Source organism: Festucalex cinctus, chromosome 5, assembly GCF_051991245.1.
Source record: "Festucalex cinctus isolate MCC-2025b chromosome 5, RoL_Fcin_1.0, whole genome shotgun sequence".
Classification (NCBI taxonomy): Eukaryota; Metazoa; Chordata; class Actinopteri; order Syngnathiformes; family Syngnathidae; genus Festucalex; species Festucalex cinctus.
This window is the reverse complement of record NC_135415.1, coordinates 8,037,501-8,053,055: the sequence shown is the minus strand read 5'-3', so window position 1 is coordinate 8,053,055 and position 15,555 is coordinate 8,037,501. Positions and strand designations below refer to the sequence as shown.

Here is a 15,555-nt window from a genome sequence, read left to right as displayed (position 1 = left end):
TCTTATTTGTGCAGACACCTCTGTTTAATGTTTGCCAGCAAAGCATTGCTGTGTATATATACGACAGGCAATAAACAAGTGGAGTACACGCTAGAGACAAGCCCCTACAAAACTCATCATCTCTGAGAACGTGTGATTGTGACACAGTCCATATAACGGTCATAAAGTCGTTACTTGCATCTCTTCAGAGGTGCAGGCGTACTCAAACTGTGCACAAATACAAAGACAACACTGGAAAGGTCCCTTTTGTCTGCTCAGCACTGATGAAACGCTACCCACAGCGAACTTCAATCACACTGGAAAATGAGTTGGAGATACGCTGTAACCCCGACAGTGTCATTAAGCCTGTCACTCTGTCCCCCGGAGTGCAGGGAAGGGAGAATCACCGCTGGCCTCCACAAAACATCATGTAGCCTTGAACTAAAGCAAATGGTAGTCCCCCCCTGCCAACCAGCCTCACCCTCTTGTGTTTGATCTGTCAGTCTGAGATGAGCACAATGAAGCTGTATAATTATTGTTCGTCCATAAACCCTCAAACGTCAAGCACTCAGACAATGGAATCATCTACTCTAATGGCGCTCACAGTCGATCGTAACAAATGCTATCATGCTAAAAACGATAGCGGAAATCCTATCATGTACGTCTCCACACACCGCATACACACACATGCATACAAGCAGACACACAATACATAGACCAAGATAAGCCTCCACATGCCATCAGAAAGTAGCGTGTGATTGGCCTCTGTGGAGCGACTGCTTCTCTCATCATTAACTCTTCAGAGGATCACACTACTCTAATCACGCTAAGCCTCTCTGAACGGCGATGAAGTCAAAAACGTGCCCATGCACACATTGACAGCGGCTCAAATCGTTACACAGATAGAGACACAAAAAACACACTGCACAACATATTCATCATCAATGAGAGTGGCAAAAACAAAAATGCAGCCTGTAAAATGCTGATTTTGATGCTAAATAGGCGCTGGATCAGCCACTAAGGGGTGGTTGCATTATGGGGACATTAGAAAGCTGTTACATGTCGGGGAATATCCTCCACATTGCATTAACAGCTCCGTTTTGATTTGCTGTTAAATACTGAAACAGTTTTGGTGTAAATCTATAATGGGGAAATGTTTAATTAAAGTTTTATTACAAAGTTACTTTTCACTGACAGTGATAACCTATTAAAAAAGCAGATTTTTTTTTATTTTTTTCATTCTCCAGTCAAAGCAATCTTCTAAAAATTGGCAAAAAAACAATAAATCAAAGTACTGTATCTTGTCTCTGAGCCCGTAATTGAAACATGAGTTCGTAGTTTCCAGGGAAACCTCTCCAGTCAGTGTGGAAGTCAGACCATGGGCGTTCCTAGCTCATTTTTGGGGGTGACATTGAATTCTAGAATTTAAGCAATTGTTTATTTATGTATTTATTTATTTATTTTTAACGTATGTCTTTCATAAAATAAGATACATAAGTTTATTAAAGCGACACTGTGTAGAATTTTTGGATTTTTATTCATTTTAAAAACGCATTATTAATTTTAAAAATATGCAAAAAAAAATGTCCTATCACATAAACGTACATTTTTTTTTAATATAATCGTAGGTCTAGTAATCGCTAATTATATTACTTGGGGTGTGCTGCGCCTAACAGGCAGCTGACATGTTTCGCCAGCATCTTTCTGCTATGGAGAGAAACTTGCAAATGTAGTAATTGGTGGTAGCCTTGTGAAGTGCTGTCTCTCTGTAGGTGTATTGTGTGTGTGCTTCAAAATGCACATGCTGTGAACTTACGGTATGTTGTTGCAATCTATTAGTTCACCACTAGAAGACACTACATTCTATACACTGTCCGTTTAACATAGCGTGCTTTGTTAAAACTCAATATTTTAACAACAAAACTACAGGAAGGCAGCTGCCTCAACAATGGTTTGTTCCACTAAATTCCTTTTCTGAGCATCCTATTTGCACAGATGAATATGCTGCTTTCCAGTAACATACACACTGTACTGTACAGTCTAAGTAGCAAATACTAGTTTATGTGGAACACTTTATCATCATGACCAGTCCTCATTGTTGTTGAATTTAATTGGAGCTCACTGTTTATGTTGTTAGGTAGGACTGAGCTGATGGGTTTTTTTTTTCCTGGCTATGAAACTTTTTAGATCGTCAGAGACTGCACCACTATCATCTGTTTGAATTGGAATAGAAGAAGACAGCTTTTACGTCCTTGCATTTGTTAAAACCAAGGTGCTACTGACAAGCTAACTGATTGAATGCACATGAGCAAAATGTTTTATCCTCTATCACAAATATGGGAATGGAATTGTGTTAAAATGTACAAAAGTGTTACATTTATCTTGCCGAGCTAGAAGGTCAGCGTCACTAAACCTCTGACCCTGTAATCGCCCACAGCACACCAATATACTGTATTCGCTAAAGACCTTGTAATACTTTTTTAAAATTTTATTTAATGATGTTTCCACAAGGATGCACTATTTCTGCATTGAACATTCAAAAGACCACACCATGACTGTAAATATCACTTTACTTACTAAACTAAACAAAATGGTACAACATGGAGCTGTTTTTGGTAGCCATAACACCATTTGACAATAGAAATGAAAATAATTGCAAGTGTGCGTGTGTGTGTGTGACTACCAAAATGTGGCACCGCATGGGAACCTCGTCTCTGCCATCAAAGCTTCCCACAAGCTGCAATTAAATCTGATGACAGCACCAGCAATAGCTACTAAATTTTCTTAAGTGAACTGTGCAACAATAAAATACCCGTGAAATCTTTGCCTCTGGTCTCACGACTGAATATTTTACAATCTCTGTGCCACATGGTTCCATTCTTCACTTAAGATAGGACACTGGTGTGAGTCCAGCAACAGCCATTCTCAAGTTTTATTTTGAGACCATACCGAGTGACGTACATGGCCAAGTCTAGAGCGGCAGCGCCCGTAGGCTTCTGTCCTCTCTTTAAGACGTAGTACTTTCATTTCGTTCATTTGGGGCCTCGTATTTTCAAACCATTTTATTGCTTTTTCTGAGCTCGTTCCACAAAGACACATTCCGCCGCCTCATAAAGTAAGAGGGCTCCCATCCAAGAGAGATTGGAGAAGGACTCAATATTGTGCCACAGGGACAAGAATGCTGACACTGTCTTAACGTGCGACAATAGCTAAACTGAGTGTTGCGGGGCAGAATGAGAAAGCGAATAAAAGCATATCTTCATGTATACGTTTTGTTTGGAGGCTTGGACTGAGCCAGACTAAGCAGCTATAATCCCGGTCCTTGGCGCAATGTCGGGAGCCTTGCAAAAGGCCATTTCCTCAAAATGCATACATGCAGTCTCTGGCATCCCAGTGCCGGCCGACAGTTTAAATGTAATGTGTACTTGTAGGTCTGCTGACCTCTTGCCCTGGCCGAGTTATGGTTCTCTTGTTTACAAGAGCAAGTCTCTTGTAACAAAAGGGTGAGCGGTGAGAACAATTTTCAAGGAAAAAACGCCAAGAAAGTGAAGGAACATTGGTTTAAAGGGGAAAAAATGCTGAGCCACTTATGGCCTTCTCTTTTGATGCAATTGTCTAGAAGAAAATCCCATATGCATCAATTGACTTGTCCAAAGTCGCGTTGACTAATCATGGCCAGAAATGGCTCCAATGAGAGAAAACAGGCTTCAGCCGGAGCAGTGCCCAGAGGACGTTGTTGTCTATACCACCGACTCGCCCAACAACCTTTGCCCTCCTCTCCTAATTACTAATTACCATGCAGCCTTTTCTGCATAATGACATATGGTCTGGGTACGGTCTGAAAATGCCAATTGACTAGACTGAAAAGAAAGAAAGAAAAAAAACATTTTTAGACCTGTGGAATACAAATGGACATAAATCTAGGGGGTGGCGATGTTTTAGTTGTGGAAGTTGGTGCCTCTTTAATTTATGTATTTATTTATTAACCGGATTTCATGTTGAGGTTTGCAGTGAGTTGAAATCCCCACAGTCCAATAATAAAGCTTTTGTCTCGGGGTGTACTTCATTCCATTTAATACTACTGAGCTACAATTAGTACGAGCTGCATCTAAACCAACTCAATGCAATCCTCACAATCATCGATTAGCCACTGGAGACAATATTATACAGCGTGCTCATAATTCTAAACACATTCAATACATGTATACACGCATTGGTTAACGTCCTCTCCTTTTTCCTCACTCTTTCCTTCCTATTGTTCATAACTACCAGCTGTGACTCTTCCCCTCCATCCATGTACATCTCTTTCCCTTACTCGCTCTCTTTCTCCTTCATTAAAATGGACTTCCTAAAACCTCCATTCATCTTGCTGACAGCTTTCCTATCGATTGGGTCGGAGAGAGGGATGCAGCTTTAAATGGCTCTCCGGCCATTCTGGCCGAGCACTGGGCTGGACAGAGGACAAAGAGGAGGAGAAGGCCGTGTCGGGTTTAGCTGAAGTAGGGAATCACAAATGTATTTCAGTCATTGGTGGATAACGTTTAAACTGCCCCGAGGCTAGGGATGAAAATTCACATGAAAATGACTCACCAGCTGAGTACGAAGGATTAGGCCGATGAGATCAGATAATGAATTAATCTCACACTTTGAAAGCAGACACTTTAGTTCTCCTCCCCGCACCACTCGCAGGCTGTCCCGAAAGTGTCCTGAAAGTGAGCTTTATGAGACCACTCCAAACGTTTGTTTCACTTGGCGACACAGAGATGCAATTCATTTCAATCAAAACCATGTGAACTAGTACTCTGCTGGAATGTATTTAATCGGCCTCCATCCGTTATCATCATGACAACATCTATGAAAAAGGAGTGGGCACATTTTGTCTTTATCCCGCTAACCGTGAAACATCAAATCAACGTGCCAAGAAAATACAAGAAGAGTCTTTCAATTTCTGTAATGATCAACATTTTTATGACCTCCTCATTGTCGTGTGTTGCCGAGTAAATTTGTTGGCCAGTCATGTGTAGTACCAACGGGTCTGTTGGCTCTCATCTGTAATCATATAGTGCACCACAGCAGAAAGTGAATGGACTGCGGTGACTGTGTCACTCTTTATTTGTCATCTAATCTGTCCCTCAGCATTGCCATTGATTGGAAGAGCAGGTGATGAAAAAAAAAACAGACAAGGTCTGATATTATAAGATGAATTACTTAATTTACCAACAGCGAGTGGGTCATTTTACACGCTGTGTTTGGATAAAGTACGGTATTCTTCGAATGGCTTTAACAGTGTGGCTTGTGTAATAACACGGTGATCAGTAAATGTAATGTACACAGAGCAATGAGCTGAACAATTCAAATGTCATCTTTTGCAAATCATTCAAAACCAAAACTGCAGAAAAACTGGTAGATATTCAATTTCTATACACATAAGAGCATGTAAACACACCAATCCTTGTTTCCCAGTTGTGTTCATGGCCCATTGGTTGACACGAGCTGTCCATCCCTCATGATTCATGGCTAAGCCAGCTGCTGTATAGGTGTTCTAAACCACTGAGTCGAGCAGGCGGTTCCTCATTAATAATACACTGCGGGCTGGGAATACTGTATCATGTATACTTTGGAATCCCAGTCTGGCATGTATTCTCAGATTTTTTATTCTTATTCATGGTTGCTTTACTACTATGTCGAGTATTACTGCAAATCGTAGCTTTAAGTAATACAAACAGGTGATTTCTTACCTAAGACATACAGAAGGACAGACAAACAAGGCCGTCACCTTCCATTAGCTTGATACTTATCTCCTCCACTCATGCCCCCACCAAGAGTTTCAGTTAAATTTCCATCTTGTCTCTTCTTCAAATCCTAATTTTTAATCAGCAAAAGTATTGGATAATAAAGGAAAGAAGCAGTGGTGCCCATTTCCCTTCGTGCCATCCTTTATTAGTGTCAGCCATGTCCATGTCCTAATGACTCTTTAATGATCTTCTCCTCTACAAGCGTGCTGACATACACTGACAAACCGTGACCCTGTCAAGAGGAACACCCAATTTTAGGCCTGTTGTTCACTCCCTATTTAGAGGTTCGGCACTGTCATTATACCAACGGACGTTTAACAGAATCCATGCAGCTTCAACCTAGTCTAAAGATAAACATCAGTGATAAAATAGTCTGTGTCACTTTGTTAGGAGCAAAGTTTGCATACATTAATCACAGCAGATGGACTGAGAGCAGGCATAGATAAACAATTCCACAGCTAAAAATGGGACTGCTGGTAGGAGACAGAGTGCACCAAAAAAGAACGTTTCTGTCTCTTATACTTTTCCCTGATTGCAATTCACATTTCACTTTGGGGTTGGGGGAGTCAGCTGTTGAGTCTTTTGAACATCACACGAGACATAATTAGAGACTGCATTGCCGTCAGCCCGGCTCAGTTTCTCCTAAATACTCGCACCCAAAATGAGGGGTTTACCTCCCTCTTGTTAACCCTGCTATTTAAGATGAAAACGCCACAAGCATACAGACAGGATGACTTGAAGTTTGGCATGAAACACAATCTAACAGCTTTGTTTCACGTTCACCTCTGTTAATTAATGACGCTGAATTGTCTTGGATGAAGAAAAATCTAACATAAGACCAAGATGTCTTTGGAAGTGTGAATGTGTTGATAGCTGCTGAGGATACATCCAAAAGTCTGCAAGTTAAAGGGAGACTAACTTTGCGCAAGTCATGACCTCACTGGTTAGGCCCGTAGCATGCAGCCATGGATGACAAAGTGCTCACTCTGAGCCTTAACGCGCCTCTACTTTCAAAATTCTCATCCCTTTTAGAGCTTGCACACATATCCTTTTCTATTTTGTTGGTGAAGTTTGTGCTAATCTATCAATGTCGGGTGGTTCTCAGAAAACGTGGTGCCGGAGTGTGACATGAGAGCCCAGAAACAAACCAGGTAAAATTATAAAAGCTTTAAATCAAACATTCCTGCAGTGTGTTATGCATAAATAAAAGTATTTACTCCATTGTTTCTTATTGTGTGATGGGTACCCGGGCAACAAAAAAAGTTGACCACTCAAGTAAAAAAAAAAAGAAAAAAAAAAAAGAAAAAAAGAAAAGAAAAAGAAATCCAATTAAATAAATAAATAAATAAATAAATAAATAAATAAATAAATAAATAAATAAATACATACATAAATATCCCCCACCTACTGCCCAGAGCAAGCTGAGATAGGCGCCAGCACCCCCGACGACCCTTGTGTGGAATAAGCGGTCAAGAAAATGGATGGTTGGATGGATGGATAAATAAATAAATAAATAAATAAATAAATAAATAATGAGTTTCTCCCCCTTGAAAAACTTCACTCCCTTCATACAAAGATATTTGGTTGGGAAAAACTGGTAAAAAATACCAATTATACATATAAAATTACCTCTGAATTGTGAACAATACTAGTCATCCTCTACACTGTATGTTACATAGGCATGTCATGAACAAGAAGTGGTCACGACAGCTATTTTTCATCGCTAAAAATAACTTCACTCACAAACAACAGCACAAATCTCAGTAAGGTTGTTTATTTTATCTCTCCAGTTTATATGCAATACTTTATGCAGTGAAATCTGGTGATTGATTATAAAGGGAAAAAATATTGACTCTCCAAGTGGGTCAGCATCTGGCCGGCGTCTGTTTTCTGGTCTGAGACACCCTGTTACAACTGTTCATCTTAAAGCACTGTTGGCTTAATTAAGATTGCTTTTCTTGTTACGTGGTTCTGTTGTTGGCCCCACTGAAAGTGTTACAGTGATTGTCAGAAGATGAAGGCAATCCCCTTGCATGTTAAATGTAAACTTCTTGATTTCAATCTCATCATGTGGAGAAATTAGAAAGCAATTACTACCGGTACTTGTTTTGGGATCTGTGATAGTAGAAATAGTAATACCGTATATATTAGGGGTGTGAATTGCCTAGTACCTGACGATTCGATTCGTATCACGATTCACAGGTCACGATTCGATTCGATACCGATTAATCTCGATACGAATTTATAAGTCGATTGTTGCGATTTTTTTTTCATTCAAATTTAGAAAATACTAATCAGTAAGCTTGTAGAGTGTAAGATTTATATGAAAATGTATTATTTATTTATCTGAAATTTCAGTCTTATAGAGGTTGTAATCTGTTTCATGTTTGAACAGCATTAAAATAAAAATATTAAGGCTTAATGTTCCGTTCATATAACATTCTTCCATGCTCAAGGTGTGAATCCTAAAAAAAATAAAAATAAAATAAAAAATCGATTCTGCCGATTATTGAATCGATTCGAGAATCGCGCGATGTAGTATCGCGATATATCGCCGAATCGATTTTTTTTAACACCCCTAGTATATATGTTAGCTTTAAATCTAAAAACTTTGCTTTAAAATGACAATTTGAATTTCGTACTGTAGTGCAAACTCATATTAGGTCAGGGGCCATTTGGAGGAAAATATTTTACCAAGTGGGCCAGATCAGTTAAATCATGGTATATAAATTAAAAACAATTGGTGTCAGTTAATCCATGTCATATGTGTTTGTGTTGCCAGTAGCTGAATATGTGTCATATTCAGCATGTGTATGTTTGATTTATGTTGGTCTATGTTTTTATTTTTATCAACAAACCGCAACTTTCGGTTGGTTGTAAAATAATGACATCCAGGTCAGTTCTCCAAAATTATGTTTCTGATTTTGTCTGTCTGACCAATTGGTCAGACATTACAATTTTTTTTTATTTTACAAGATCATCACTTGAGCCGGGTTAAACCCCTTGACAGGCCTGTACAGACCGTACATTTGACACCGATGCTGTGATGGATGGATGGATGGATGGATGGATGGATGGATGGATGGATGGATGGATGGATGGATGGATGCATGGATGGATGGATGCATGGATGGATGGATGGATGGATGGATGGATGGATGCATGGATGGATGGATGGATGGACTGTAGTGTAAACAATCCAAAAGTTTGCCAAATTATTTTAAAAAGTGTTTAAATATAACGGGGGAAAAAAGTGTAGTAAACTAACAGAAAAAGTATCCTGGAGGTTTGCTGTTTTGATATGTTGTTAAAAACTCCTTGATATGTCAGTTAAATCAACAATTTGATGAATAGCGAGATTGTCACGGGTTGATTACACACAATTGTAGAGTTTAGGTTCTTTCATGACTCATAACCTACAAGAAAAGTTCAATATGATCCTTAAACCACAGCAAAGCCATGTGGTCCAACACACTCTTTTGACAATTTATGAAACAATTGAGTACTTCATTTCAAGTCCAAAATTCCCCAAAACTTTACATTATACAGAAAGTTACTGTACACTATCACAAATGAACAGTAATCTGTGCCACTGGTCTCAGACTCTTTGTTCTCCACTGGAAGGTAGATATCTCCTGGAAATCCAGTTAGAAACAACATCCCACCTCCGGCCTCTAGGAAGTGACCTCAACCTCAAAAAGGCCAGATAAAAAAGTCCACGCCAGAAACAAAAACACCGACCCAGCCGTAATGAGCTATCCGCCAGGCTCCAGTGTGTACGGAGCGAGGCCAGGTGGTGTGACACACATATGACTCTGATTAGGGGGGCTTTTGGGAGAACGGGCAAGCGAAAGGAGGGAGGGCTTGTTCTAGGCCAACCAGCACATTATGATTCAACTGTTCGTGGGATTTAAGATCGCCACTTTTTTTCAGTATCTCAGCATGGGGTGCAGTGTGCGGATTGCTAAGAAGCAACATGTGCATACTGGCAACACTGGCGTGCTATGACACAATTGCATGCAGAAAAAAACAAATCCGAATTTTACTGCTACAGGCTTGCATTCTTTAGCCCTGAATCTAAACTTGGAGATCTATAAATCAGACGTCACTCTGCACACATCCTGAAAATGTGGAACGGGGAGATGTCGAGGAGACCTCTGATCTAATTTTTTTAAACGTTTTGTCCTGCTGCTTTGTTCAGACTTTGACTGGACTGTTTAAATGCCTCGCGATATCAGCAAGGACAAACAAGCAAACTCCACGGCCTGGTCGGAAGGATAAGGAATGAAGGGGAAATGGAGGCCATTCTTCTCCTTGGCTGATGGCAATTGTGTTGGAACACAAGCACCTGTCAGCCCTCAACAATGACCGCAGAGGCCGACGGACAGGATGGAGGACGTCACAGGACAGTTTTTGTTTTCTCTCGATGCCTAATAAACTTCATTGTCTGGATTGCATCCTCAAATATTTACTGCTATATGAAACATAAATGTGGTCGACATATCTGCATAAAGATTTTGAAAGGGGAAAAGGTCATCTTATTGCCCTGTCCCTGAAATGCATACCTCCTTCAATGTGACCTTGATTCCAACTCAATACCTCTTTCATAAATGTACAAAGAGCAGCAGAATTTTTGTGTCCTTGCGGGTCCTTTCTAAAAAGCTACAGCAGATGAAGACCTTTTACAGCACAATCCAACACAAACAACCGATAAGACACTGAAAAAATGCTACCACCTCGAGTTATTATCCCATATTGGTAGCTTGCTTCTTCCATTTCAAAAGGTGCCACCATGTGTGTGCTTCTTACCTCTCTGTCCTTCAGCTTCATGGCCAGAACCAGCTGGTTCCGATGGTTGGTCAAAGCTTCACGATAGTTTCCCTTGGAGAAGAATGCCGAGCCTAAATTCCCATGAGCACGACATTCCCCTGTTTGGTCACCTGGAGATGAATTAGATTCATTATCCTCAGGGCAGCAGGTGATTATAAAGCAGACACTGATTCCAAATATTTCTAGCCCTCGGTTTTCAACCATGGTATGACCCTTAAAGGGAAAAATGGATGTGGCACATTCTCCACAGGAGAATGGTTTCCTTGACAGCTAGATGGTTTCCGTAACATAAAGGCATGTCCCAAGTAAAGTACAAATGTCCTTCTGTTTTAAAGCCCATTTAAAGTTAGAGCAGTTTTGTCTCCATCTCTTTCCCAGATTACTTGTACCAGATTGAAACCAAATGTTAGCCAAAATTTGCTAAATGTATTATTATAATGTTGCTTCATTTAGTCATTTAGTCATTTGAACTAAGATTAGCTTGTAGCTGCCAGTAAATTTTACTAAACCATGCCAACACGAAATATGTGGTTAATCGTTCTCATCCCTGCTATATTGTGATCCCTATAGCGCCATCTAGTGGTGAACTAATGTTTCATTCATTTTAAAAAACAACTGTGTTAATGGCATGCAAAAAATATGTTGTATCGATAAACATATATTTTTTTATATAATTGTAGGTCTTGTAATCACTAATTATATTACACGGCTGTAGTCCCACCTTACTAGAGCTGCCATGTTTTGCCGCCATCTTCCTGCTATAGATGCCGAAAGGACAACGAATGTAGTTAGCCCGGATGGTGCTCTCATCGAGTGTCGACCCAATGGGGTTGACCGCCGCTTACCTTCCACAGCTGGGGCCTGCAGGTAGTCGTCACTAACTCCTGTGATTCGGGCTCGTTGCTTGTCACTTTCTGCTTTGCTCTCACAAGCTTTTACTGGCTTTTTTATTTTATTTTATTTTTTTTTTTACTATCTCCTCCCGCTCGTTAGCCACTCTTGTTAGCCACTCCAGCCTATGGCTCCAACTAACTCCCGCTAGCCGCTCTTAACTGCTCACGCTAATTCCGGCTCACTCAGTCTTTCGGCGTCACTCACCGGGCTTCACAACGGCTGCCATGTCGCCGTCACTCGCCGAGATGCTCGTTTGCTCACACAAAATTATGGTAGGCTTGCGAAATGTGGTCTCTCTGAGCCACCGTAGTGTGTGTGCGCCTGCTTACTTTTAATGCTATTCTTTGACGTCTAGATGGTGCGAGGGATCACGGATTGTCCCTTTAAGTTCTTTATGTAGAAAAAAAAATTCAAGAACCTGCTAGCTATACATTGAAGATTTCTCAACCCCTATAGGTGGGTTTCATGTGACGTCGCGAGAAGCGCCCAACCTCAGATGGGGGGCAGGAAGTAATTTCCCCATATGAAAGTGCTGAGAAAATGCCGAAGTTTTGTGCTGTTTATGGCTGTACCAATCGGTCTAATCGAGACAAAAAAAATAAAAGCTACTTTCGCGGCCAGAAAGTAGTAACCCATAAAGGTGAATACAAAATTACCGAAAGAAGATGGCAGACCGAGACTGAAAACCTTTGTCTGAAATCCGGAGGAGCAAAGTTGGACAACACTCGTATATGCAGTGATCTCTTCATGAAAGGTAAGGATACAGGAATGAAACTACTTACATAGCTGAATAAAATTCTCAACAGGCCGGTGTGATATTACCGGAAACATAGCTAACCATGATAATACTATGTGGAGTTTGTTCTACAGTTTGCGTGTCCATGCTAGGTGGCTGTGGCTTTGATTTTAGCAATGCTAGCTACGATAGCTATCATAACGAGTGGTTCTTAAATTGAGATCCTTCTTCCAGGACACAACATACATTAGACCTCTGAGAATGGTTAACCTAGCAACTCGTAGAATATTGCAGGTAAAGTAACAGACAGCTAGCTTGTAGCCTGATACTAGTGGTACCTTTGTGTACATTTGAGTTGAAATTTACTCACCCGAACAAAAACAAGACGGGAGTCATTTAGTGCTTCTTTTGATCCGATTTCGCTGACCCAACCACACACGAAATAGTAAGCCGCCAGGCATTTATTCGCCTTCATTTGGCTAGCGGTGTAGTACGATGTCTGGAGGACGCGATAGTTTGCGATGTTGATTGCCTCCACACCAGGCAAATCCGACACGAGTTCGTAAAAATCTCTTTTCCTCAGATTGTAAAGATCATATCTGACATATTTTAGCATTTTTAGAGTCTCTCAGCTACGTCCAGGCTCACCCAATGCTTTTTCATAGTCGCTTTCCATCATTTTCAATGGGTGTTCCCAACTTCCTGACCCCCAGTTGAATTTCGCGCGCCGCCGGAATCACGTAATTGCAACCCACCTATAGTCCCCAGTCCTCTTACCTAGCGTCTTGGCCACCTCTAAGTCCTGCTGCATGTAGCCGGTGCTCTTCTCGGCATTGCCTAGAGACCAGTGGGCGCTGCTGAGGGCTGAAAAGACAGAGCCACGCAGCTTGAGGCTGCACGTGCCGATCTTCAAAGCTGCTTCCAGAACAACAACAGAAGCTGTGTGGTGGCCAGCTGTCAGCAGCTCCTGGCCGATCACAGACACCACCACAAAGGGACTCTTGTCCAGCTTCATCTTTTGCAGCTGTTGATAAGTTGGCTCTAGAGACTCTGTCGGAGGAACATGAGTGAGACCGGGATTAGAAGCAGAATGTGAAAAAAAAAAAAAAAAAAAAAAAAAAGACCAAAATATAACCTTGCGCTGACATGCTGATTGACAACAATATCTGGCTTTGCTACTACTTGGGTAACTTTGTTACGTGTTTATACTGTCTGATAAAGTGTTGCCTGAAGTTAAATGTCCCATACATCCAGTGATGGTTGCATTGTGTCTGTCCATCAACACATCCTGTATAACCACTGAGTGAAAGCTTTCACTGACATTTTTCACTTAAACTCAAAATAACATACGTATGAATCGCTTACAGGTGCCCCGACCTTGAGCTGAATTGACTACTGTAAAGTCAGTCACTTTACAACACTATTCACACAGTATAAATGAGGTTTAAAAAATTGTTAGCATAAATATTTGAGAATGAGAGAACACAGCAGAGTGAAATAGAGTTGATGGAGAAACGAATGCATATAATAAACAAGTCGCAAGGGCATAGCAATGCGGAGCAGAGACGCAAGGTGACCTTTGAAGAGGTTGAAAATGCACACAATGACATAAATCAATGGTGGGCCGCATGGGATTGGGGATTCACAGCCCCTTCAGATTGCATGCCCTCTGGCAGACACCAGCATCGAACAAGCCGGTCAGGGGTGGCTTGGAAGAACACAGCTTTTGTTTCAATTCCTTACACATATCTATAATATATGTATCTGTCAAAGGCTCACTGACGGATAAGGATTGCACCAGTCAATTTATTAGCAAAAATCCACCACTAAAATAGAAACGGGAAAAAAAGATATTACACTACATTATACATTGTGTATACGACGTACACAACAGTGTACATTCCATGGACATTAGTTTTATAGCACATATTTTGAAAAATTTTTCACCCCCTCTTGATCGATGGGAAATGGCACTTAATTTATATAGCGCTTTTCCACCTTCAAGGCCCTCAAAGCGCTTTACATTTTTGACTACCCATTCACCTACTGATGACGCAGCATCAGGAGCAATTGGGGGTTCAGTATCTTGCTCAAGGATACGTCGATGTGATCACAATGGCCTGGGATCGAACCCACAACATCTGGGTTGGGAGACGACCACCAGACCACTGAGCCCGCCCCCATGTGTGATTTATTGTAGTTTGAACCCATTTGATACGTTTCCTTATTTTGATTACGTAACAAAAAAATTCAATATCGATATGAATATATGATATCATATATATGATATATGAATGACTTACTGTACATCGTGAAACACTTTTCAGTTGTATCACCCAACACTAACTGTGTCAATATTATGCCTACTGTCAAATGTCTGCATTGCAGTAGCATTTTCAGCATTAAGCAAAGATAATTTAACGTAAGATAATCATTTACCAGTCAATATTGTCTAAAATACAAAGTTTTTCTTTCTTTTTTTAAAAAGACTTAACCTGTAAAACTCTGGTGTTGAATGTGATGCGGTAACATTTTTTGGGTGCACCTAACTTCTTACCAGTGCAGTAAGTTTATCATTTATTTTTTATTTTGAATTGATGACAATATAATTTATTTTTCCCGGAAAGTACAATAAGTACCCCATTCAAATCAATTAGTCTTCTAATGAAGGTCAAAATGAATAGCAGAAGGAGATTTATGGTCTTTAAAGGGATACTTGACTCATTGAACCATTATCAGCAGTGAAAAGTTCATATTTTGTCCAGAATGAATTTGATAGCATGTACAATGAATACCTTTTAAAAAGTTTTTTTTTTTTACTTGCTGTCGACTGATGATGACATCACCTGTGCTGAGGAAGTAGGGAACAGCCAATCATGGCTCACCTGTTTTCTGGGTTTGGTCAGTAAACTGAGCCATGATTGGTTGTCATCTACTTCCTCAGCACAGGTGATGTCATCATCAGTCGACAGCAAGTAGAAAAAATACTTTTTAAAGGTATTAATTGTACATGAAAAATAATGAAGTTACCAGATTAATTATAGACAAAATATTGACTTTTTATTGCTGAAAATGGCTCAATTAGTCAAGTATCCCTTTAAAGTGGCTTACATGTTAACAATGTAGGATAGTCAAGAGTGAAAAAAATGTTACTTAAAAAATTGCTGTGCATAAAAATGTTTTATGGTGGAAACAATAGTTGTGGACAGTATGTGGATTTTCTTACTTTCTTTTTTCTTTTTTTTTAATATCAGACGACCTGCAGGAAAACTTGCATTTTTAAATTGACTGTGATCATTGTCAGAGGTTCTTATAGGTCAA

General features: G+C 40.2%; 1 protein-coding gene across 3 annotated transcripts in view; it reads right to left on the bottom strand.

Annotated features, from left to right (window-relative positions):
- Positions 1-15,555, bottom strand: part of LOC144018846 (tetratricopeptide repeat protein 28-like) — a 245,474-nt gene that overhangs the window by 89,334 nt on the left and 140,585 nt on the right. For all 3 annotated transcript variants that reach the window (XM_077521444.1, XM_077521446.1, XM_077521447.1), the window contains 2 exons: positions 13,012-13,284; positions 10,584-10,714 (listed from right to left, as the gene is read on the bottom strand). In XM_077521444.1, the coding sequence (XP_077377570.1) occupies positions 10,584-10,714; positions 13,012-13,284 (404 nt within the window). The remainder of the gene's footprint in view (positions 1-10,583; positions 10,715-13,011; positions 13,285-15,555) is intronic.